The 26,929-nt window shown below is 46.7% G+C and overlaps 1 protein-coding gene across 1 annotated transcript in view; it reads right to left on the bottom strand.

Annotated features, from left to right (window-relative positions):
• Positions 1-26,092, bottom strand: part of LOC140205410 (extracellular serine/threonine protein kinase FAM20C-like) — a 46,406-nt gene extending 20,314 nt beyond the window's left edge. Inside the window, exons 1-4 of the mRNA XM_072273007.1 lie at positions 25,602-26,092; positions 22,840-23,012; positions 11,026-11,104; positions 5,873-5,965 (exon numbers count right to left, since the gene is read on the bottom strand). Coding sequence (XP_072129108.1) covers positions 5,873-5,965; positions 11,026-11,104; positions 22,840-23,012; positions 25,602-26,092 — 836 coding nt within the window. The remainder of the gene's footprint in view (positions 1-5,872; positions 5,966-11,025; positions 11,105-22,839; positions 23,013-25,601) is intronic.
• Positions 26,093-26,929: the final 837 nt, after the last annotated feature.

Below are 26,929 nucleotides of genomic sequence, written 5' to 3'. Positions count from 1 at the left end.
TCGGAATTGGGCATCTACAAGGTGCTGTGGGCCGTGAGCAAGAGCAGCAACAATACTCATCCTTTAAGATTTGGGTCATAGCTTTTCCCTTGTTGCTCGTCCCATGAGACCTGAGACTCCCCCCTGGTTCGGTGAGAAGTACAGATCGGCGTGCAAGTGTAGCACCAGGAAGTCAAAAATTCCCAGCCCACACCAGACCACAAAAGCTTAGCACATCAGCCCCATGTTCATCAAACCAGACCTAAGTCCTGTCCCATTCAATTGTCAAAGGGGGTGGACAATGGTGGGACGTTGCTCCGAGAACTTACCCTCTTTATGCCCAGCTTGGTTAAGAGATAAGAGATGAGCTTTATTTGTCACGTGTACACCGAAACGTACCGTGAAACGCATCGCCTTGCATCAAGGTTGTGCTGGGGCCGGCCCACAAGTGTCACCATGCCTCCAGCACCAACATAGCATGCCCACAACTTTCCAACCCTAACCTGCATGTGTTTGGAATGTGGGAGGAAACCGGAGCATTGGGAGGAAACCCAGACAGAGAACTTACCAGCTCCTCGCGGACAGCGGCTGGAGTTGGACCCAAGTCTTACAGCTGGCACTGTAAAGTGTGATGCCACCATTAAACCACCAGGCTGAGACACTTGCAACCTTTTTCAGTCGGAGGTGCTGGCTGGGGTCGAGGCGGGTTTATTTGGTTTCTTCTTCGGAACCAGACCATCAGGAGGCTGTTCACTCTGTCGATTCCATTCACTCTGCTGGATAGCATGAAAGAACCGAAAGCCCTGGCTATAGCAAGGACTACAGCACAAGACGATATCCTGCTGTGGTACTGAATATTGCACACCAGAACTAGCTACACCTTGACAATGTGAAATGTAGTCTAGTTATGTCCTGGTCCTGAAAAGAGGCAGCACAAGTCCCTTCTGGTTAACCTATTGTCCTCTCAATCCACCTACTCTCAAACATCAGAAACGTGATGGAAACTCAGAGGAATGCACTGTCACATTGAACATTGTCCCATTTCTAATGCATTTCAGTGTCTGAAACTTGGACTCCAGCTCGTTAATTCAGAACCGAAGTTCCTCGTGCCGCCAACACTGCAGATGTGGTCACTGTCAACTGCATTGGGGCCCATCTGCCTCCGTGTTGCATCTACACATCGCTTGCCTGTTCATCCCTGTTCTATTCAGCAAGAGTTTGGGGAGATTTGGGAGGTTGCCAAGGACTCAGGCAAATGTACGGCGGAGAGCACTCTGGCTGGTATGGAGACGGCAGAATCAGCCAGACCTATCACTGGCACAGCCCTCCCCAACATCGAGGACATCTACAAAGAACTGTGCCTCAAGGAGGTGGCACCCATCTTTACGGACCCTCGCCACTCAGCACATGCCCTCTTTCCATTACTACCATTCAGGAGGAGTACAGAAGCTTGAAGACCTACATTCAACATTTTAAGAACAGCTTCTTTCTCTTTGCCATCAGACGTCTGCACGTTCCAAGAGCCTATAAACACTGTCTCGTTATTCCTATTTCGCATTATTTATTTACTTATCTTGTGGCTTGTGGTAATTTTAATGTCTTGCACAGCACCACACCGCAAAACAACTCCTCCTCAATGCCTCCTAGTGCAACTAGATCCTCGATTTCCTCACCTGCTCCCAGTTCAGATCGGCAACAGCATCTCCTCCGTGATCTCCATCAGCACAGGTGCACCACAAGCTGTGTGTTTAGTCCCCTTTGCTCTACTTGCTTTACACTTATGACTGTGTGGCTAAGCACAGCTCCAATGCCACATTCAAGTTTGCTGGCGACACCACTGTCGTAGACCGAACCAAAGATGGTGACAAATCGGCATATAGGATTGAAAATCTGGCTGAGTGGTGCCACAACATCATCCCCTCACTCAACGTCAGCAAGACCAAGGAGCTGGTTGTAGACCTCAGGAGGAAGAAACCGGAGGTCCATGAGCAAGTCTTCATTAGGGAATCAGAGGTAGAGAGGGTCATTGTGGCTATCCCTCGAGGTCGAGGATGATGGTCTTCGTTCTGTTGATCTACTTATGGGGCTCTCAAGTGGCTTATGAGTCCAATCTTGGCTTTGAAAGTTCTTCCGCATTCAGGACAGGTAGTTCCAGATGGCAGATCGGGCTTTGGTTGTTGCTGCCTCTCTTTCCATTTTCTTCTCTTTTCTTCTAATTCTGCACATCTGTTGGCTTCAAAAGTTGCTGTTCCTTCTCAAATCCAAGAAGCAGAGAGGGTAAGCAATTTTACGTTAACATACAAGGACATAGTGACATCACAAAGAAGGCACAAAAGCACCTGTACTTTAATAGAAAATTTTCATAGATTCAGCATGTTACCAAAAATGTTGACAAACTTCAATAGGTGCAGAGTATCCTAACTGGGTTGCATCACAGCCTGGTGTGGAAATGCTAAGGCACATGAGAGATCCTGTAGATGCTAGAAGTCCAGATTTACCCGCACAAAATGCTGGAGAAACTCAGCAGGTCAGGCAGCATCTATGGAGAGGAATAAATATTCAATGTTTCAGATCAGGTCTGGAAATAGTCCTGATTTCCTACTATGGAAACACCAATGCTCAGGAACAGAAAAGGCTAAAGAAAATGATGGATAAAGTCCAGTCTATCAGAGGAAAGCCCTCCTCACCTCTGAGTACCTTTACGTGGAGAGCTTTTGCAAGACAGCAGCACCCATCATCAAAGACTCCCACTGGTGCAGCCCGTACTCCCTTCTTGTCAATACCACCAGGAATGAGGGATAGAAGCCTTGGTCCCACACCACCAGGATCAGGAAGAGTTACTAGCATACAAAAAACAGGCTCCTGGACTGGTGTGGATAACGTCACTCATCACAACCCCACACTGACTCTGCAACCTACAGACTCACTTCCAAGGTCTCTTTAGAACCATACTCTCAGCATCATGTTTTATTTTCACAGTCTGTCCTCTTTTGCACATTGGCTGTTTGTCAGACTTTATCTATACATTTTTTCGGAAAATCCTATTGCATGTCTTTATTTTTCCCGTAAATGCCTGCAAGAAAATTAATTTCAAGGTATTACTGTGCAGAAATCTCAGGCACATATATATAGCTAGCGTGCCTAAGACTTTTGCACAGTACTGTAATAATTTTATGTATTGCACTGTACTGCTGCCACAAAAAAAAACAGATTTCATGACATATGTGAGTGATAATTCTGATATGGGTCTCTACTGTGGACTGAGAGTGTGAGGGCAGGGAGAGGGGAATTATGGTTGCAAAAAGGGGAAGGGAGAGGGGAGGGAGCAGGAAGCACCAGAGAGACATTCTGTAATGATCAATAAACCAGTTGTTTGGAATCAAATGACCTTGCCTGATATCTCAGGGCTGGGTGTGTCTGCACCCACGCCATCTCCCACCCCACCCTGGCACTCCTTCTCTGCCACCTGTCCCACACCCCTCCTGTGGCGCTGCACCCTCGCCATTCCCAACATCCTTTACTCCCGCCAGATTTACAAACTCTCTCTCTGCTCCACGTTGACGAATACAGTACCGTGCAAAGATCTTAGGCACCTACAGCTATATGTATATGCCTAAGACTTTTCCACAGTACTGTATATGGTAACATATATATATACTTTGATATATATTTACTTTGATAGAGCTTGGAGTAAATTAATGTACTTTGGTAATAAGTTTATAAATTAATATACTTCCTTTGATAGGGATTGGAGTGAATAAGGAAGTGACAGAAATCAGTACAAGTAAAAAAGACTGGAGAACTATTCAGACTCAAATGATGAATCCCCAGGACCTTATCCTGCCTAAAGTGAGAAGCCCAGTAGAGGAAACGCTCTTGTGAGAACCTGCTCAGTGTCTTCTGAAGGTTTAGCTTAACTTCCTCATTTTGTAATTCTGTTTCTTTTAATAAAGCAAATGATGATTTTACAACAGCTCTGCTAATTTATTCTGTTATCTTCAATGACGAGCTTATTCACTCTTTCTGGCAGTTTATGTAAGTAAATCCTTGAAGGTGCACAATAAGTTGGAGAAGTTGGTTGGGGCAACTGTAACGAAAGTCAATTTCCCTTGGGATCAATAAAGTATGACTACTATGAAGTTACAGAAAAAAGTTCATAATTTCTTTCTTTATTGGTCCAGTCATAGTGTATCACTTCACGTTTCTGCCAAATCTCAGCTCTCTTATTTTTCTTAACCTATCTGACTCCAGCCATGAAGCCTGTTACAACCTGCCTCGATTACTGCACTTGAGTGTTGTTTCAAAGTCTTGCTTTGAAAGTAGCCTCTAATCAGTGGAACTTCCAGAGAATTGTGGCCACAATGTAGTTGGTGCCTTAGGAGGAAAGGGATAAACAAACAGGCATATCTGAGTGGGGTAGAATTATGGTGAGAGATTATAGGCACTCTATGCAAGTTAGACTGGAAAAAGATCAAAAAAATCAAAAATCACAAAATCAAAATTCAAAGAATATAGGTACTCTATGCAGATTAGTGGGAAATAAAAATCAAAATTCAAAGTGAATCTATTATCAACGTACATATACTGTATGTCACCATATACTACACTGAGATTCTTTTTCTTGCAGGCATTCACAGTAGAACAAAGAAATACAAAAGAATCCATGAAAAACTACACACAAAGACGGACAAACATCCCGTGTGCAAAGAAAGACAAACTGTGAAAACACGGAGAACAGGAGCTGCAGAGCCCGTGAAAGTGAGCCTGTAGATCATGAGACCAGCTCAGTGTCAGGGTGAGTGAAGCTATCCACGCTGGTTCAAGGAGCCTGGTCACTTCATGATCACCTGTAATAAACAGAATCACAGAACTTTAGAAAAGTAATGCAATGAGCAAAGACGAGCTGATGCTGGAAATCCAAGCCACGCACACACATACACAATGCTGGAGGAACTCAGCAGGCCAGGCAGCATCTATAGAAAAGAGTAAACAGTCGACGTTTTGGACTAAGACCCTTCATCTGAGACTCTTTGTAAACAGCAGAGCTGTCCAGAGTAGAATGCACCGTAACTGGTGATGGGAGGTAGAGGCACAGCAACGATAAATGAATCCTTCTATCGCAGTTGTTTCCGAAAACGGAGACGGTTAGAAGCTTAAAGAGTGAACATGGCAGTAATGAAGGACCCACTGGAGTTACATGCAGGACACTCCATTACCAATCTCATTCCAAGCCTGTGCTCGATAAATCGCTTAGACCTGACCATGAGAGTCTTGTCATTGGGGAAAAAGAACAAGCACTGTGCAATCGACATGCCAAATGGCACAGCTCTTCCAAACAGAGGTAGGGATGTGCCAGTTTAATATTGGGACATTAAGTTACTGTTGTCTGTAATCTAGGCTGAAAAGACTAAGCACCAGAAGAGAATACATTACCGTATTGACTTACAACCAGCAGGTCAAACTTGCTTAATGTCCATCATTAAGGACCCCCACCACCCAGGACATGCTCTCTTCTCATTGCTACCATCAGGAAGGAGGTACAGGAGCCTGAAGGCACACACTCAGCGATTCAGGAACAGTTTCTTCCTCTCTGCCATCCGATTTCTGAATGGACATTGAACCCATGAACACTACCTCACTACTTTTTGTTATCTTTTTGCGCTATTTATTAAACTTTTTTATAATATATTTACTTCTTAATTACAGATTTTATTAGTATGTATTGCAAGGTACTACTGCCACATAACAACAAATTTCACAACATATGCCAGTCATATTAAACATGATTCTGATTCCGATTCTGATCAATAGTGGAAGTTCAGTGGATGTGAGGCCTTGGAATTTTCTGAAGTGGTTTATTTCCCAGCCCGTGATAAACCTCCTCCTCACTCACCGATCCAAATGAAAGGCAGCGATCTCTGCATTGTGTCTCTCAAAATCGGAGAAGTAGAAAAGATCTGGGGATGTTTCCTCCTCCCGGGTCTGTCTGTAAGGAAGAAGGCTCATTAATTGATGAAGACCCTGTAAATGATACATAGACAAGGATGGGAGCAGCTGTTGGCCTTCTAGACCCCAAGCCTGCTCTACCACACGTCAAGAGTTTGGCTGATCTACAGTACTGTGCCGAAGTTTTAGGCACATATATATAGCTAGACTTTTGCACAGTACTGTAGTAATTTTATCTATTGCACTGCACTGCTAACACAAAAAAATCACAAATTTCATGACATATACGAGTGATGATAAACCTGATTCTGATATGGGTCTCTTATCTTGGACTGAAAATGGGAAGGGGGAAGGGAGAGGGGAATCACGGCTGGGAAAAGGGAAAGGGAGCAGGTAGCACCAGAGAGACATTCTGTAATGATCAATAAACCAGTTGTTTGGAATCAAATGACTTTGCCTGGTGTCTCAGGGCTCTGATCTATCTGCACCCACCCTCACCCCTGGCACTCCTTCTCTACCACCTGTCCCACACTCCTCCCATGGTGCTCCACTCCCGCCATTTCCAACTTCCTTTGTTCCCGTCAGATTTACAAACTTGCTCTCCCCTCCACATTGACAAATACAGTACTGTACTAGGCACCCTAGCTAAGACTTTTACACAGTACTGTACTTAAGCTCTGTTTTCTTGTAATATCTCTGTATCCTTTGATTCCAGAAATCCATTAAACTGAGTTTCAAATTAACTTGATGACTGAGCTCCTACTGTCCCCTTCGGTAGAGTATTACAAATGTTCCCCTATTGCCCCTGTGATGGAATTTCTCCTTATCTCAGTGCTAAATGCCCTATCACTTACTCCAGACTCATTAGACAAGAGAAACATCTTCCTTGCATCCCCCCTGCTGAACCCTGTAAGAATATTGGAAGTTACCCCTTGCTCTTCTAGAAGCTAAATTCCCAATTTACTCAATCTCCCCCGTGAAAATACTCACTACCTCTGGAACTAGTCTTGCAAATCCTTACTGCGCTCTCCCTAGGGAAACAGATTTTGTTCATATAAAAGGCAAAATCTATACACATTACTTAAGGTACAGACTTAACATTTCCCTATATAATTGCAGAGCTGTAGAGTCATAGAACACTACAGCACAGAAACAGGCTCTTCAGCCCATCTAGTCCACCCTAACTATGTTCTTTCCTAGTCCAATCGAGCTACACCTGGACCATAGCCCTCCACACCCCTCCTACATTTTGGTACTTATCCAAGTTTTTCTTAAATGTTGAAATCAAACTTGCATTTGCCAGCTCGTTCCCCACTCTCACCACCCTCTGAATTAAGAAGTTCTCCTCATGTTCCCCTTGGATATTTCACCTTTCACCCTGAACCCAACCTCAGTGGAAACAGGCTGCTTGCATTCACCCTCCCTACACCCCTCATTATAGACAATAGGTGCAGGAGTAGGCCATTCAGCCCTTCGAGCCAGCACTGCCATTCACTGTGATCATGGCTGATCATTCACAATCAGTATCCAGCTCCTGCCTTATCCCCATAACCTTTGATTCCACTATCTTTAAGAGCTCTATCCACCTCTTTCTTGAAAGCATCCAGAGACTTGGCCTCCACAGCCTTCTGAGGCAGAGCATTCCATACATCCACCACTCTCTGAGTGAAAAAGTTTTTCCTTAACTCTGTTCTAAATGGCCTACCCCTTATTCTTAAACTGTGGCCTCTGGTTCTGGACTCACCCATCAGTGGGAATGTGCTTCCTGCCTCCAGCGTGTCCAATCCTTTAATAATATATGTTTCAATAAGATCCCCTCTTAGCCTTCTAAATTCCAGAGTATACAAGCCCAGTCGCTCCAATCTTTCGACATATGACAGTCCCACCATCCCGGGAATTAACCTTGTGAACCTAGGCTGCACTCCCTCAATAGCAAGAATGTCCTTCCTCAAGTTTGGAGACCAAAACTGCACACAGTACTCCAGGTGTGGTCTCACCAGGGCCCTGTACAGCTGCAGAAGGATCTCTTTGCTCTTATACTCAATTCCCCTTGTTATTTTGTATACCTCTGTCAAACCTCCACTAAATTCTCCTACACTCCAGGGAATGAAGTCCGAACCTGTTCAATCTTTCCCAGTAACTCAGGTCCCCAAGTCCCAGCAACATCCTTCTAAATCGTCTCTGCACTCTTTCAGTCCTATTGACACCTTTCCTGTTGATAGGTGACCAGAACTGCACACGGTACTCCAAACTAGGCTTCACCAACATCTTATACAACCTCAACATACATCCCTATTGGAGTGAGACCTGAACCAAATCTTCCTGCAACCTGCCAACCCGGCACTTGCCCTCCTCATGGCTTTTGTGACATCTTTCGTTGACCTTCGTCACAATGGCGGGGCTTTGGGAGCAAGGGCGGACCCAAATGCAAGACACATCTTGTGAGGTTACTTAGATTTAGTTTATTGTTCGAAACCAGGAGAGCAAGGCAGGAGCAGGAAATAGCGAACTGGACAAGGACTCAGGACTACGACTAGGCTGGGACCAAGGGTCTGGGCTTGGACTCGGAATCGGCTCCCAGAACTAGAGGAGACATGAAGAGGCTAGGGTATGGACTCCGAGCCAGAGACTGGGCAAGGACCCAGTCCCTGGGTCTTGCCTCGGGCTCAGACTCCAGAACCAGGCAAGGACATGACATGGGCTAGAGAGAGGAGGAACGTGGGAACACAGAGCCTCAGTGGAACCATGGACACATACACAGAACACAGAGTCGGGACCCCTCCTTGGGTACAGGACATAGGGCCAGGACTCACACACAGAACAGAGAGCCGGGACCCCTCCTTGGGTACAGGACATAGGGCCGGGACTCATGACCCTCCGTGGGGCAACGGCAAGACAGCCTGACTTACCCCATGGAGGCGAGGACAAGACAAGGCAGAACATGACCCCCCCGCGGGGCAACGGCAAGACGGCCTGACCTACCCCACGGAGGCGAGGACAGGACGAGACATGACTCCCTGTGGGGCAATGGCAAGACGGCCTGACTTACCCCACGGAGGCGAGGACAAGACATGACACCCTGCAGAGCAATGGCAAGACGGCCTGACTTACCCCACAGAGGTGAGGACAAAGCAAGACAAGACATGACCCCCTGCAGAGCAACGACAAGACGGCCTGACTTACCCCACGGAGGTGAGAACAAGGCAAGACAAGACCAACACGAATGCACACCAGACAGTACCTATCTAGCTCCGGTGATGGAACTAGACCAAAGTGCAGGCGGGGGCTGCAGATGAGGGCTAGAGGCGGGAGGGGCAGAGAAGGGATTCAGACAAGGGGATAGGACAGGAATCACAGACCGCCAGGGCCAGGATTCGACTCGGAACTTGGAAGCTGCCAGGGCCAGGACTTGACTCAGAACTGGGAAGCCGCCAGGACCAGGACTTGACTTGGTGCTTGAATGCTGCCAGAGCCAGGACTTGACTTGGGACCTCCGGGTAGTGCCAAGCCCTCGACTCGGCCCGGGAACAGTAGACAGCGGCTCTTGATTCCCTCCGGCGGGTTAACTGATGAGGAAACTTTGCAGGCTCGCTTTGGCGAGGTAACTGGACAGGGTTTCTCCGGTGAGGAGAGGCGAATTACCGGCACTCGCTTCGGCAGAGACTCGGCTTGCTCCAGCCAGATGACATTGGCACACCGTACCCCTTGGATAACTTTGCAGACGCTCCTGCGCCGAACGGCTGAAAGCCGGAGACTATAAACTACCGGTTCAGCCGAGTGTTAATTGCCTCTAATCACCAAAGTCGAGGGACACGGGAAAACAGGGAATCAACGGTCCGGATCATAACACAAACAAGGTAAATTTAAAGGGACCAAAATCCAGACCATGACAACCTTAGTGACTTTGTACAAGAACACGCATGCCCTTTGAACATCTGCATTACCCAGTCACTCACAACGTAAACAATCCTCTACTTCTTGGTTCACTGCCCACATTGCACTCCATCTGACAAGTTCTGACCCTTTGTTCAGCTTGTTAATAAAGCCACTGAAACTGTTGTACATCCTCCTTCCTTCAAACAATTGGCCTTGCTTTGCCTCATCAACAAACTTGGAAATATGACATTTGGTTCTCTCATTGATACAGGCTGTGAATAACCCGGGTCCTCAGCACCAACCCCAGCAGTTACAGACTGCCAGTTTGGGAAAAAGTATTTGATTTCAACTCTTTGCTGCTGCTAGTTAACCAAAAGCCAATGTCCATCTCTCAGTAGGCAGCAGGTATTATTGGGGCTGAATACGCTGATATTGGTGGTGTAGTGTTAATAATTCTCAAACCATGCCAGTATATTTACTCTTAATAAAAGCCCTCTGAAAATCTAAATATATCACATCTACTATTCCCCCCTTATCTATTGCACTGATCACATCCTCAGTGAACTCTTGTAAATTAGTCAAACGTAATACATCTACAGTGAATGTTCATTCCTATTATTCTTTTCTAGGTGTCCTGCTATTCCATTCTTTGTTGTAAATTCTAGTATTTCTCACTTGCTAAACTCACAGGTTGGCAATCCCCCATTCTCTCTCTCCTTTCTTATGCAGTGGGATCACATTTGCTCCACTCCAAACTGCAGGACCATTCCAGAATCCGTACAGATTTGAAACGAAATAGCCAGAGCGCCCAGCCCTCCTGTAGCCAATCCTTTCCAAAACTCTGGGATGTAGATGAAGAGGTTCCTTGGGATTTAGTGGCTTACACGCTCAACCCAAGAGCCTGGTGGATTCTTTGACAGAAGGCAACGAGATTTGGTAGTGAGAACTGGCATGATCTGGGAGGCCAGCGGGCATGAGATCCGTGGCTAGCTAACTGAGCATCCTCCAGACTGACAGCTCCACCTGAGAGGGCAGAACTAATTGACATCTGTTTACAGTGGAGAAGTTTGGAGACCCCAAGCAAGCAGATGCTTATCTTCCTGAATGAGTCGGTAGAGAGTGAGGCTGCTTTGGACTGTAGTCAGCCCCCTCTCCAATCAGGCAGCATTCTTACTCATTTCTGCTTTGAAGAGAATGAGCTGAGCGCCAGAATCTCAAACTTACTTTAAAGGTTTAAACAAGGCCTTGCCATAGTTCTGCAATGTCATCGTCAACTTCAGCTGAGTCCCACCAAGTTTCTGAACTGGGAAAAGAAATTTCAACAGTTACTTTCCTGTCAAGACTGATTATTTTAAATGCAACTAATAGATGCTAGTCCAGGTGGTACTACCCATCCCTACATACCTGGAGATGTCTCTTAGCACCAGTGCCATCTGTCTGGAGGAAGTAGTCCTCTGGAAGGGTTCAATATTAAGTTATTACTGATATTAAGTTCCAACTAGTAGACACGCTGATGGGGAAAAGCAATTCACTTCTAAGCAGTGAGTCAGGGGAAAGCTGCAAGTCTTGGTGATATCTGGGTAGTAGATGTCATGGGCTTCAGAGATGCTACAATGCATTGTAGCTAACACGTAACATGCGGTGGAAGGAACCATTCAAATTGCCACATCCTTATCCTTACAGGAAATGGCCAGTGTTCGCCACTGGTGTGGTTTGAAGGTTGTGAGTCACTTAGCAGAGTACAAGTTCCAAACTTCACCACTGCTCAGTCTAAGTGCAGACCAAAGTGACAAATTCCAGAGGTGACTGCTGGTGACGCTGGAGCAGACGAATGAGTGTGGCATCAAGGATCCCGGATAAGACTGAAGTTAAGGCCTCAATGCCTCCAAGTAACTGATTCCTCAGTTTCCTCACTTACAGATCCAAGTTTACAACAACATCTCCTCCACAGTCTCCACCAGCACAGGTGCACCACAAGGCTGCGTGTAAGCCCCCACCTCTACTCACTTTACACCTATGACTGCGAGGCTAAGCATAGCTCCAAAGAAATATTTAAGTTTGCCCACAGCACCGAGGCCATTGGCCAAAACTTTGGTTGTAATGAATAAGCAGAGAGGAGGGAGATTGAAAACCTGACCGAGTGGAGCCACAAGACCAAGGAGCCGATGACTGACTTCAGGAGGAGGAAATTGGAGGTCCATGAGCCAGTCCTCATCGGAGGATAAAAGGTGAAGAGGGTCAGCAAATTTAAATTCCTCAGTGTTATCATTTCAGAGGATCTGTCCTGGGTCCAGCGTGTAAGAGCCATTACAAAAGCATGGCAGTGCCTCTACTTTCCCAGAAGTTTGCGAAGATTCAGCATGTCATCAAAAACTTTGACAAACTTCTACAGATGTGTAGTGGAGAGTATACTGACTGGTCGCATCACAGCCTGGCATGGAAACACCAATGCCCTTGTACGGAAAAGCAGTCGAAACAGCACAGCTGATCATGGGTAAAGTGCTCACCAACACTGAGCACATCTACACAGAGTGCTGTCACAAAGAGCAACATCCTTTGTCAGGGTTCTCTGCCATCTAGGTCATGCTCTCTTCTCACTGCTGCCATCAGGAAGAAGGTACAGGAGCCTCAGGACCCACACCACCAGGTTCAGGAACAGTTATTACCCCTCAACCATCAGGCTCTTGAACCTAAGAACATAACTTCATTCAACTTCACTCGCCCTATCACTGAACTCTTCCCACAAACTAGTAAAAGCATCCACTAGTCTTGCAAGACCATGGGTCTGCGCCTGGAAAGTCTTCACTCTCCAGGGCGCAGGCCTGGGCGAGGTTGTATGGAAGACCAGCAGTTGACCATGCTGCAAGTCTCCCCTCTCCACAACACCCATGTTGTCCAAGGGAAGGGCATTAGGACCCATACAGCTTGGCACCAGTGTCGTCACAGAGCAATGTGTGATTAAGTGCCTTGCTCAAGGACACAACACGTTGCCTCGGCTGGGGCTCGAACTCACGACCTTCAGGTCGCTAGTCCAATGCCTTAACCACTTGGCCATGTGCCCACACTCCCTATCGACTCACTTTCAAGGACTCATCATCTCATGTTCTCGGTATTTATTGCTTGTTTATTTATTATTATTACTATTGTTTCCTTTTTCTCTTTTTTTTAAATACCTGTGCAGTTTGTTTTTTTACACATTGGTTTGTTTGTCTGCCCTGTAGGGGGCGGTCCTTCATTGATTCTATTGTGTTTCTTGTATTTACTGTGATTGCCCAGAAGAAAATGAATGTCGGGGTTGTATATAGAGACCCATACATGCTTTGATGATAAATGTACTTTGAACTTTGAAATCAAAGTGAAGACAGATCACTGTCTGGCATCATACTTCAGTCAGAATGTACTCTGGCTCTGCCTCCTACAATGGTTCAGGAGCCCCAGCACAGACTGGGCTGTCTGAGACATGGCTGTCGGTCTGGGTCTGCTCAGGTAAAAGCAAACAAGCCTGAGCGATGAACCTTCCTGACCTCGTCCCTGACAAGTTACCCACGGGGGGCGGGTGTCGTTGTGGCACGCTGGGCCTCACAGCTCTGGGGTCTCAGATTTGATCCCCATCTCCAGCACTGTCTGTGGAATTTCCATGTCCTCCTTGGGCTTTCCATCTTCTTCCACAATACAAAGATGCACAGGTTGGTAGATTAATCAGCCACGATGAATGGATCCAATTATTGCAGGTGAACGGTAGGAGTTAGGGAGGGCTGTTGGAAATGTTGGGGAAATTAAGGTATAGGGTTAGCATATGAATACTTGATGGCTATCATGGTCCTGATGGGCTGAAGGGCCTATTTTTGCGCTGTACTACTCCATGACTCATGGAGTAATACTCATCCATGGCAGGATTGGTAGAAATGACCTCTGCATGGTCACTGTGGAGACAAGATCTCACCTTCAAACTGAGGGCACCCTCCACCGTGCTGGATCGGGTGGGTTCAAAACGGTTGGCAGCGGAAAAAAACTGGGCTTCCATGAGAGGCTGTGGGCCATCAGCAGCAGCAGCAGAAATGTCCAGCACCACAATCTACAATCTCAGGGCCTGGCACTTCCCTCACCCTGCCATTACTGTCTGGTGCAGCACCTAGCTTACCTAAAATTGACAAGCTCCAGCCTCGTTACACAGGACTCACTGCGTGCTAGTTCAAAGTAAAATCTATTAGCAAAGTCTGTATTTGTTATCATGTACCACCTTGAGATTCATTTTCTGCAGGCATTTACAGAAAAAAAGAAATACAGTACAATTTATGACAAACAATACATCAGTGAGCAAAGACCAGCAAACAAACAATGTACAACAGAAGAAAAACAGCAAATAAAGAAATAAACAGGAGGCATTTTCCTCTCCATGGATGCCGCCTGACTTGGTGAGTGTCGCCCCAGATTTCCAGCATCTGCAGGATCTGTGGTGAAAATAATATTGAGAGCATGAGTGGTAAAGAGTCCTTCAAAGTGAGCCGGTGGCTTGTGGAATCAGTTCAGTGATGAGGTGAGTGAACTTTTCCATGTCGCTGCAGGGGCCCGATGGTTGCACCCACGCCAGTTCCTGAACCAGGTGGGGTGGGACCCAAGGTTTCTGTATCTCCCGCCCAATTATAGCAACAAAAAGGAGGCGTGGCCTGAATGGCTGGAGGGGTCTTTGACGATGGATGCTGCTTTCTGCCATGTAAATGGACTCAATGATGGGGAGGACTGTGTTGAACTGGGTTGTAACCACCACTTCCTGCAGCCTCTTCCCTTCCTGGGTTTTGCAGCTTCCAGTCCCAGGTTGGTGCCAAGCAACCAAGACAGCAGGTTGGACAGAGCTAGGCAATCTGAAAACCTTCGGATCGGGTTAAAGCCCTGCAGTCCCCCTGAATCTGTGGGATGCATCTCACTTTCGTGAACTTCAGTGCTGGATGTTATTTGCTTAAAACACACATCAAAGTTGCTGGTGAGCGCAGCAGGCTAGGCAGCATCTCTAGGAAGAGGTACAGTCGACATTTCAGGCCGACACCCTTCGTCAGGACTAACTGAAGGAAGAGCTAGTAAGAGATTTGAAAGTGGGAGGAGGAGGGGGAGATCCAAAATGATAGGAGAAGACAGGAGGGGGACGGATGGAGCCAAGAGCTGGACAGGTGATTGGCAAAAGGGATATGAGATGATCATGGGACAGGAGGCCCAGGGAGAAGGAAAAGCGGGGGGGGGGGGAAGCCCAGAGGATGGGCAAGGGGTATAGTGAGAGGGAAAGAGGGAGAAAAAGGAGAGAGAGAAAAAGAATGTGTGTATATAAATAAATAACGGATGGGGTACGAGGGGGAGGTGGGGAATTAGTGGAAATTTGAGAAGTCGATGTTCATGCCATCAGGTTGGAGGCTACCCAGACGGAATATAAGGTGTAGTTCCTCCAACCTGAGTGTGGCTTCATCTTGACAGTAGAGGAGGCCGTGGATAGACATATCAGAATGGGAATGGGACGTGGAATTAAAATATTATTTGCTTTTTTTTATTGTTTGCACAATCAGTTTTTCTTTCACACATTGGGTGTTTGGCATCCTCCTTTTTGAATGGGTTCTATTGGGTTTGCTTGTTTTGTGGCTGCCTATAAGGAGACAAATCTCAAGGTTGTATATAGTATACGTACTTTGACAATAAATATTCTTTGAACCTTGAGGTGTTGGCGAGGAGCACCTGCAAGGTTGTCAGCAGTAGCAGCATCGTGCTGCGTCCTAGTCCAGTGATCAGGCTGGTGCCAGGAGGTGTGTCTGGTTTTTATTATTAAACTAGACTGTTGCTGCCTCACTTTACACCGCACGCTGTCGGAGCAGTGCTGCCAGGATAATCAAGGACACGACCCACCCAGCCAACACACTTTTCATCCCTCTTCCCTCTGGGAGAAGGTTCAGGAGCTTGAAGACTAGTACGGCCAGATTTGGGAACAGCTTCCTTCCAACTGTGATAAGACTGCTGAACGGATCCTGACCGTACCTTCCAAATATCCGGACCTGCCTCTCGATTTTTTTGCACTACCTTACTTTCCATTTTTCTATTTTCTATTTATGATTTATAATTTAAAATTTTTAATATTTACTATTGATTTGTAATCCAGGGAGCGGGAAGCGTAGAATCAAGTATCACTGTGATGATTGTACGTTCTAGTATCAATTGTTTGGCAACAATAAAGTATATAGTATAAAGTATATCAGAGAATCCTATTTCAGAGGACTGTTGAGAGTCAAGTTCATTGCTGTGGGTCTTGGTCCAAACTGCCTGAGGACAGCCATTTACACCCAGGGGATCAGATAAGGTATCTGGTAGTTGGATTATTGTTGCCACACATACTGAATGCAGTGAAAAGATTGCAATTCCGTCATATCATTCCAACTATTACGTTGATGTAGTTGTGACGGATATTCACTTTTCAGAGCCTGACAAGCTTATTGCTGACCTCAGCTTTCTAACACAGCAGCATGACCTTTCCCAAGGGTCAGAGTTCTTGACAATAAAGTTAAACTTTCAACAAATATTCTTTGCTCAGCTTTTTGTTGTAACAAGAACCAGTCCCCAGTTCTTGAAGCAAATTTCAAGCAGCAATCAGTTTGAAGTGGAGGAAAGGCTTTGCAAAGTAAGTTGACCAAGAAGCTTGTCTTCATTAGCCAAATGCAAGGCAATGTGGGAAATATGACTTAGCCCATCAAAGATGGTTACAAGTGGCTTAGTGCTCACTGCATTAATTGTGGATGTTTCCAATCTCTGTCGTTAGAAGCTTTAAGACCATCTGTGCAAATTACTTCGTCCCAGCAAAGGTATCTGGAAAGATCACATGCAGATGATGTAAACTAGCAGAAATTAGTATAAATGCCATCACAGTTTGGAGATTGTTAGAAACGACAGAAAGATGGGGTGACAGAAAGAAGAACTAGAATTCATTCCTTCAGGTTCTGTGACAGACGATTCGTTCAACTGCAACTCTTCGGTATGTTTTTCTAGTTTGTAGGAATTGTATCCGTGTTTGGAAATCCTTTGTAGCTTGTAAATCTTATTTAAATTTGGAAATCTTTTAGAAATTACAAATCCTCTGTGACTGTGTTAAGAATTATTTATCTGATATTAAATGTATATCATTAAATTTGGGTGGTACGGTGGAGATACTCTCTAGCAAAGGAGGTGCGGTGCTCCTTTCCTCCTCTAGCCTGCAGGTCACCCTTGGGTAAGTGGGGCACCTGCTTAGTCCTCCGATCAGGGTCACGTGAAGCCATGGGAGAGGGTCGTGTGTGGTCGTATGAGCAGCACGTGCATATCCCAAGTCCGGGTTATGCGACCACTGACACCAGGTGGACAATCTCTGAAGAGTATTGATAATGGTTGGGGTCACCCATCTTGTAAAGACACTGCCCAGAAGAAGGAAGTGGCAAACCATTTCTGTAGAAAAATTTCTTAAGAGCAATCCTGATGAAGGGTCTCGGCCAGAAACGTCGACAGATTATTCCCCTCCATTGGTGCTGGGTTCTTCCGGTATCTTCTGTGTGTGTGTGTGTGTGTGTGTGTTTGTGTGTGCTCACTTTGCAACAGTGCCAAGCTCCAAGTCCCTCTCCATCTCCGTGAAACCCTCTCTTCCCCTGGACTCAGGTCACATTCTGTCAAAGTGATGGTTCACACCCTGGGCTGGTTCCATGTACTACCACTGTCCTCTGAAGACCATTTCTGCTCCTGTCGGTGATTCTTTAAAGCCACATTCTATTACATGGACCAGGGCAACACACCTGTGCGTACCTCACCTGGAGGTTCCTCTCTATGCACAGAACCTCAGGTATAAGGAAATGGGACCATAAGATGCCATTTGACCCATCAAGGGCATAGCTGATCTTCTACCATTAATGCCCAGTCTTGGTTTCAGGTGAACGTTGAGCTTCCATGGCCTTTGGTAGTGGGGATTTCCAGAGGTTCACTACCCTCTGAGTGAAGACATATTTCCTCATTACAGTCCTGAATAGCCTAACCCGTATTCTCAGCCTGTCCCCTGTTCCTCAGCTCCTCAGTGCAGGGAAACATAGCTCCACAGAATGCTTACAAGGCTATTCGGCCCACTGTGTCTGTGCTGGCCCTCAACCACTCTTCACTCTTCTGTTACTTAACTTACTTTGCATCTGTGCTACCCAGGAACTGTTTTATAAAACAGGCTTCAACTTTGCACATGAGACTGTTGTGTGTCTCTTATCCAAAGGCTTCTGCAGGTCAGTTTGTACTGTGTGTATATGCCCTGAGCCAGCCAGTGGTGTACTGACATCAGCACTGGACTTCGAGATGGATGATCCTGAGTTCAAATCTGGCTAGGTCCCAAGTTCCCAACATGGGCAGCAGCAGTAGAAAGGCCCGTATCTTGTCATGAAAACTACCGTCCCTAGGGTCACCATAACATGTCGACAGCACAACCCTGACCTCGCTGACAAAACTCCTGTGCAGAACCTTGCAGAAACCCTTCCAAATATCCAACTCTTTCAGTCCTGCCTGCGGATCCCATCCTACCAATCACACTCAAAGAACTCTCAGCAAGTTAGCTAAAGATTAATTTTCATTCTCAAATCCATGCTGACTCTCTTCAGTTTCATTATTCTTTTCTAGATGTTTGTTTCTTAATCCTTTAATATAGATTCCAGAATCTTCCATACCACTAACGTCAGGCTAAATCCCCTGTTTCCTCCTCATTCCTTTCCTGACAGCCAGTGATCATCTTTTCTTGTGATCGCAAGACCCTGTTGGACATTGTTAATGTGGAACGCTGCAAGTCCAACTCACTGATTTGTTGGCGAGTGGCGGGGGAGCTATGTGGCCTCGATCGTAGTGAGGCTAGGCCTCGAGCCGCGGTGTCGCCTGTTTACCGCTGTCAGGGAGAGAGGTGTTGGAGTCGTTGCGCTGGGAGCAGCGTGTGCAGCAGTCAGTGCTGCCCCCCAGTGTTCACTCGGCAGAAGACAAGCCATAATATGTTCGACTGCAGACTGCTGCAATGTTCATGGATTCGGGGTCTTGAACTGGTTTTTTTTGTAAAAATAAATTTCACTGATATCTTATATGAGCTTGCCATCTTATATGTGCTATATGTGCTTTGTGTTGGGTATGACTGTTTGTACCTTGGCCCTGGAGTAACACTGTCTCGTTTGGCTGTATTCATGTATGGTTGAATGATAATAAAGTTTAGACTATGAGGACAGGCAGTCCTCTTTTATTGTCATTTAGTAATGCATGCATTAAGAAATAATACTGGAACTTGAATTTTCTTCAATAATGGGGTCAGCATATCACAGAAACTAGCCACTTGTGAATTTCTCACTGACTTAGTAAGTAGCCAGCATAATTGAAGACCCCAGATATTCTCACTTCTCCTCCTTCCCATGAAGAGGAAGAATCAAAGGCCAGACAGCTCCCACCCAGTTCCTTGGTATGACAAGACAGGCTCTTGACCTCACAATCTACCTCGTTCTGATCTTGTACATCGTTGCTTAGACACACACACAAAATGCAGGAGCATCGCAACAGCATCTATGGAACCGTCGATGTTTCGGGTCGCGTCCCTTCATCAGGACTGGAAAGGAAGGGGCAAGATGGCAGAATAAAAAGATGAGGGGAGGGGAAGCAGGAAGGTGATGGGTGAAGCCAAGTGGGTTGGAGATGTACAGGGCTGGAGAAGAAGGAATCTGATAGGAGAGGAGAGCGGACCATGGGAGAAAAGGGACCACAGGGGAAAAGGAAGGATGGGGGGGAGGCAGGGGAGGTGATAGGCAGGTGAGGAGATGTAAGAGGCCAGAGTGGAGAGTGGAGGAAGAGGGAAGGGGAGGGGAAAAGGGAAAAAAGAGAAAAACAAATGACCAGAAGGAGAAATTGATGTTCACACCATCAGGTTGGAGGTTACCCAGACAGAATATGAAGTGTTGCTCCTTACTGCCTACCAGCACTGCATTTTCCCTGTAGCTGTTACTCTTTATTCCATGTTGTTATTGTTTCATCCTGTTCGACCACAATGCACTGTGTAATGATCTGATCTGTATGGACAGTCTGCAAGACCAACTTTTCTCTGTGTCTCAATACCTGTGACAATAATGAACCAATTCCAAATCCAGTTCCATATTTGCAACTCTCTGTCCACAGGCACAATTCCAGAGCCTGCAAAATCTTGGAAGAGGATAATCCAAGCATTCGGTATCTCAGCGTCACCTCTTTCTAAATTCTGGGATATGCGTCACAATCCACATGCCCAAGTTCAGGTCCCACCATGCCAGCTGTGGAATTTGTTTCTTTTTTTCAAGCTAAGCTTTATTTGTCACATGTACATCGAAACATGCAGTGAAATGCATCGTTTATATCAAATCAGATCTGTGAGGATTGTGCTGGGAAGCCCACAAGAGGCGCCAACATAGTGTGTCCGCAACTTACTGACCCTAACCCTAACCATACATCTTTGAGATGTTTGGGGGGCGGGGTGGGACTGGAACATACTTTGTCACAGGGAGAACATAAAAACACCCTACAGGCCGCAGCGGGAATTGAGCCCCGAACTTCTGGCTGGCGCCGTAAAGCACGGTGCCAGCTACCAAGCCGTGCCATGAATTCAGTTCATTGTAACTTTCTGTTAAGCACAGCTTGCCATTGGTACAGACTGCTGTAGCAACACAGCTACACGACCCACCCAGCCAACACACTTTTCATCCCCCTTCCCTCCGGAAGAAGGCTCAGGAGCTTGTAGACACATACAGCCAGATTTGGGAACAGCTTCTTTCCAACTGTGATAAGACTGCTGAACGGATCCTGACCCGGATCTGGGCCGTACCCTCCAAATATCCGGACCTGCCTCTCGGTTTTTCTGCACTACCTTACTTACTATTTTTCTATTTATGATTTATAATTTAAATTTTTAATATTTACTATCGATTTGTACTCCAGGGAGCACGAAGCGCAGAATCAAATATCACTGTGATGATTGTACACTCTAGTATCAATTGTTTGGCGACAATAAAGTATAAAGTATAAAGTAGTGGTTCACCAACTTTACTCAGAGGCTTTCAGGGGCTTTCAGGGGCGTGCAGTAAGTGCTGCTTTGCTGGTGGTGCCCAGCTCCTGAAAAGTAATTAAAGATAGACACACCCCAGCACACAGGGCTCATCGTCGTTTGATCTCACACAAGCCCTGTTGGTGTACGAGCTGAGTCAAGCAAGATGTCCATGAACCTCTCGGCCAATGGTAGGGGTCCATGCCATAAGAACAAAGTCTGGGAACTCCTGATCTATATGTATCCACACAGCATGCCCCTGTAAAAGCATCTTAGTGCAATCAGTCCTGCGGACACTTGTATACTGCGCGTGTATTACTGAGCATGAACAGGTGCCAGGCGGCACACAGCCTCACTGATGCACATCTGAACACATCCATCCCGCTGAGCTTCCCCCTGCCCATCCTTGCCCATACAGTGCACCCCAGCATTCCTTCACGCGTTCGGTCCGTCCAATGCACACTAGTCTATACTGTTCAAATGGTGCACTAATGCCTGCTGGTTCTATCTCATGCCATAGGTATGAGATTTGAGAGGAGGAGGGTGGGGATGGCATGATGGTGTAGTGGTCAGCACAACCTTTACAGTGCAGGTAACCTGGGTTCAATTCCCACTGCTGCCTGTAAGGAGTTTGTACGTTCTCCTCGTGACCACGTGGGTTTCCTCCGGGTGCCCCAGTTTCCTCCCACAGTCCAAAGATATACTGGCTGGTAGGTTGGTTGGTCATTGTAAGTTGTCCCGTGATTAGGCTTGGGTCAAATTGGTGGGGTTCTGAGTGGCACGACTCGAAGGACCAGAAAGGTCCACTCCGCACTGTAACTCCATAAATAAAATTGGCGTGTGGACAGTCATACCGCTTTCTCATGCGGGAGGAGGGATTTAGGGGTCGATGTGCCTGATCCGTTTTGTTCGTTTTTTGTGCAGGGCAGGAGGATTTACGGGTTGATGATCATGCTGTTTTGCTTTTCTTTCCTGATTTCATGGCTACCCGAAAAAGAGGAATTTCAGAGTTGTATAGTTCAATAATAAATGAACCTTTGAACCTTTTGAGTAATGCTGTTTCGTTTGGCTGTATTCCGATGTGGTTGAATAACAATTAAACTTCAACATGACCTTGTGCGCGTGCACACACCCACACAGGCATGCACACACACACACACACACACACACACACAGACACACACACACATACGTGCACGCACACACTCACACACACACACACAGACTCACACTCACACTCTCTCACACTCACACTCTCTCTCACACACACGCACTCTCTCTCTCACACACACACACACACAGACACACACAGACACACACATACGTGCACGCACACACACACACACACACAGACACACACATACGTGCACGCACACACTCACACTCACACACACACACACAGACTCACACTCACACACACACACTCACACTCTCACACACACACACACTCTCTCACACACACACACACACACACTCACACTCTCTCTCACACACACACACTCTCTCTCTCTCTCACACACACACACTCACACTCTCTCTCTCACACACACACACTCACACTCTCTCTCACATGCACACACACACACTCACACTCTCTCTCACACGCACACACACACACTCACACACTCTCTCTCTCTCACACACACACACTCACACTCTCTCTCTCTCACACACACACACTCTCTCTCACACACACACACACTCTCTCTCTCTCACACACACACACTCACACTCTCTCTCACACGCACACACACACACACTCACACACTCTCTCTCTCTCACACACACACACTCACACACACCTATGCAGCCTGCACCTGCACACCTGTATGGACATTCTTTGAGTGCACACCTATGCACTGATGCCTTCACCTGCACCCTCACATATCACATCCAGACGAGATGCACCAAACCAGATGCCCTTGCACTCACTTAGCAAAAATGACCAAAAAACAAAAAATTCTCCTTACTGACACGGACAATCCTCAAGGTAGCGAGCTCCTGCAGAAAGGAGGTAATGATGCTGCTGTTCTGTGCATACAGCTCATATCGGTTAATTCCGATGAAGAACTTCAGCCAGTTGGGGTACGTATCAGAAGGAGATTTGCCATCTGGTAGAACGTACTCCTGCTCATGGCTAACCCTGTGAGAACAAAACACATTGATAAAAATTAGACGCACAGACGTTTACAATCATATAAACACAAGGGCTTCTGCAGACGCTGGAAATCCAGAGCAACACACACAAAATGCTGGAGGAACTCAGCAGGTCAGGCAGCACCCATGGAAAACAGTACAGTCGATGTTTCGGGCCGAGACCCTTCAAAGTACTGAAAGGATGTGTATAGTATTTGTGTAGTTTGAGTATCACACATTTATTTATATTGTGCAATGTGTGTGTGTGTGTGTGTGTGTGTGTGTGTGTGTGTGTGTGTGTGTGTTGTGTGTGTCTGTGTGTGGGGCTAAGTGTGTGTGTGTGTGTCTGTGTGTGTATGCATCTATGTGCCTATGTGTGGGTGTCTGTGTGTCTATCTGTCTGTGTGTGTGTCTGCATGCCTGTGTGTGTGTGTCATTGTAAATTGTGTCATGATTAGGCTGGAATTAAACAGGGGGTTGCTGGGAGGCGTGGCTCGAAGGGCTGTATGTCAATAAATAAAGGAATAATCTCCAGATTGGAATATTGCATTATGTGTTATTTGTTAAGAGTACAGTTTGTGTACAATATTTTATACCATTCACCGAATGTGTTAGTTTCTGCATTTCTGTATGAGGAGTTAAGAAATACACGGCTATACGGGATGTCGGAACTCTGGATAGAGGTGGTACCTGGATGTCTGGCAGCTGCACTCTACCTAGTAGGGAGGACGAACATCTCTGGTCCTCATCCATCTCCCAAATCTCTCACGTCTGCCTCCTAGTGGCACACCCCGGTACACCGCCTCGGCTGGCGGGCTAAACGACGTGAGCAGGGTGGCGTTAACACGGCACCACTGGGTGACGGACCGTGTCGACGAAGTCACTGGCCAGGGCAGATAAGTTCCCTGAAGAACTACAACAGCCAACTGTTCAAGACCAGGGTGAGCCACCAAGCTGAAGGACATCGGCTGTGGTCTGGCCTGGAGAGGGGTAGGCACCGCCAAGCCCAAGACACACTAGAGAACCCCTACAACCCATAAAATGTGTTGCAGGATCCAAACCGAACCATACATATGTATAGTCTATGGGTGGCAGGATGGAGATTTGCCTCTACCAAAGGAGGTGTAGGGCGCTCCTTCCCTCTGCTACCCTGCAGGTCACTCTTGAGCAAGGTGAGCACCTGCTTAGCCCCCGATCAGGGTCACGTGAAGCCATGGGATCAGGTCATATGAGCAGCTGGTGCACGTCACAAGCCCTGGTTATGCGACCACTGACGCCAGGCAGACAATCCCTAAAGAGTATTGATAATGGCTGGAGTCACCTGCCTTGTAAAGGCACTGCCCAGAAGGTGACAATGGCAAACCCCTTCTGTAGAAAAATTTGCCAAGAACAATCATGGTCAAAACTATGATCGCCCACGTTATACAATATGGCTCATATTGAAGCAACAGATATGCTTCAAGACTGTAAATACAACCTCCCTCATCATCTGAAGCCTCATTACTTAATACTTGAACGAACCAGAAAAATCCAAATCACTACAGATCAGCGACACCGTGGCCTCTTTGACCTCTTTGCACTAAAATGGACTTAATGATGATGCCATAGAACATGGCACATAACAATGAGATATAGTCTGTGTGTTGCATTTCACTTTGGTACGATCTTCACTGGAATTTCTACAGTTCATATAGTGTGTACATCAACTGTACTCTGCTGGGAGACTGCACCGTCAATTGTGGGACATGTCATTCAGGGACGATATATATGCTTGTTATTTAGTGTGAATATGCTTCTTTCCTCGCCGTTTTGAACGTGCTGGGTACCATTTGTGCCTTGGCCCAGAGGAACTCTGTTTCGTTCAACTGTGTCCATGCATGGTTGAGTGACAATTAAACTTGATTTGATTTGATTTATTTTGTGGCATGCGGATCAGACTATTCTGCGGCACGCATATTGCTTTACGATTATTGACCGCTGACTGATCTCTGGAGATTTGCACAGCCAGTACATTAAAGCACTCCCTCATTTAGGGTATTGTCCAGAATATTAAACTGGCTCCTGGCTCCTTTTTTTGTATATCGTGTTCTATGGGATGAGTATTACAACTGAGCTTGTGTTCTACATTAGACTGCAGCGTCTGCCGGAAGGTGTTTTGTTTTACTGGCTGTGTTAACTTATTTAATGTGTTGGCGCCTGGCCAAGTGGTTAAGGCATTCGTCTAGCGATCTGAAGGTTTCTAGTTCGAGCCTTGGCTGAGGTGGCGTGTTGTGTCCTTGAGCAAGGCACTTAACCACACATTGCTCTGCGACGACGCTGGTGCCAAGCCCAATGGGTCCTAATGCCCTTCCCTTGGACAACATCGGTGGCGTGGAGAGGGGAGACTTGCAGCATGGGCAACTGCTGGTCTTCCATACAAACTAGTCAAACTCGTCTTCTCACGAGACTAACGGATGCCTAAAAATATTATATATTACTTTTATTTAACTTATGTCGAAGTTGGATATTGCATGCAGTAATTATACAATTACACATCCGACTGTCCCATCCTCTCTGGTGATTAATTCCTGGCTCACTTGAACAGTGCTCCACTCACCAGCCATCACTGTTGCTGCTCTTTGCCGTGAACGCTTCCGCAGAATTCACTGAGAAGAGCTGGTCATCTGGGGACAGCGGTGCTTTCGGAATGTTGTACAGCGGGTGCTGAAACAGTGCCGCCAGTTTCGATGCGTCCTGCCTTTTGGGATCCCGCTGCAAATTGCCGTCAAGTTCGGGGGCCGACCTCGGAGATGGCTTGCCCGGGAGAGGCTGGCTTCCGCCACCTGAATCCCTAGCCTTTCCCGGGGACTGAGATGTGCGGCTCAGCGTCCCAGTGCTGGCAAATTTCTGCAGCTCGCTGTTCGCCTTTGACGGCAGCCGGTTTGAGAGCGAGTGGCCCCCCTGTATGCCAGGGCTACAGATTTGTACATTTACCTCCTGGACAGGCAGCAGGCCGATCAGGATGTGCAGCACCAGGCTGATCAGAATTAAAAACAGATACACCGTTTTGGATTTCCAGAACGCCAAAGCCGGGGTTCTTCGATACATTGCAGCCAACTCCATGAAACCCCGAATCAGAGCTCTCAGCGCACGATCGACCTGCTTTCCTTACACACCAGTGGCTGTCTCATGCCCAGCGGCAAAAGGCGGTCACGCTGGCTACATCCGAGGTGCATGGCTGAAGTTTGTTTACTACAACCCTGGTCAGTTTGACCGTCCCGACTTATCACTCTGCAAACAAAGAGGAGCTCCCTGGTCAAAGGTAGGCGCCGTTCACCATGCCAAGTCTCAGCTGAAACAACAACCATTATCAGAACAGAGAATCGACCCAGGCTCGGTGAGGAGCATTGAAGGGGATGCTGTGTTGTTACAGCTCAGAGATCTAAAGATGGCACACCAGCAGGGTGAAGGGCTACGTGCTGGTTAAACACAAACAGGGCGAGCGGGGGATGGAGCTGAACGACCTTTCAGCCAATAGATCACAACAAGGCAGAGCAGGCGTACCTTGTCTTTTCATGAATGGCAACGGATAGTTAAATACGGTAGTTAAAAGGTGATGGTGTATCCAACATTATCCCCATCTCCAGTGCAACACTCACAACATGCTGGAGGAACTCAGCAGGTCGGGCAGAATCCGTGGAAAAGATTGGTCGACTTTTCCGGCCGGAACCCTTCATCAGGACTGTTGTGAGTGTTGCTTTGATCCCAGCATCTGCAGATTATTTTGTGTCCCCATCTCCAATGGTAGGAGGACCTGGTCTAAGAGTGTTAAAGACCAGGCTGAAGAACTCACAGTTATGTTTACCTCAAGGTGCTGAGGAGATTAGATTAGATTAGATTATGAGGACACGCAGTCCTCTTTTATTGTCATTTAGTAATGCCTGC

The sequence above is a fragment of the Mobula birostris genome, chromosome 11, assembly GCF_030028105.1.
Source record: "Mobula birostris isolate sMobBir1 chromosome 11, sMobBir1.hap1, whole genome shotgun sequence".
NCBI classification, from domain to species: Eukaryota; Metazoa; Chordata; class Chondrichthyes; order Myliobatiformes; family Myliobatidae; genus Mobula; species Mobula birostris.
This window is presented reverse-complemented; position numbering and strand designations above follow the sequence as displayed.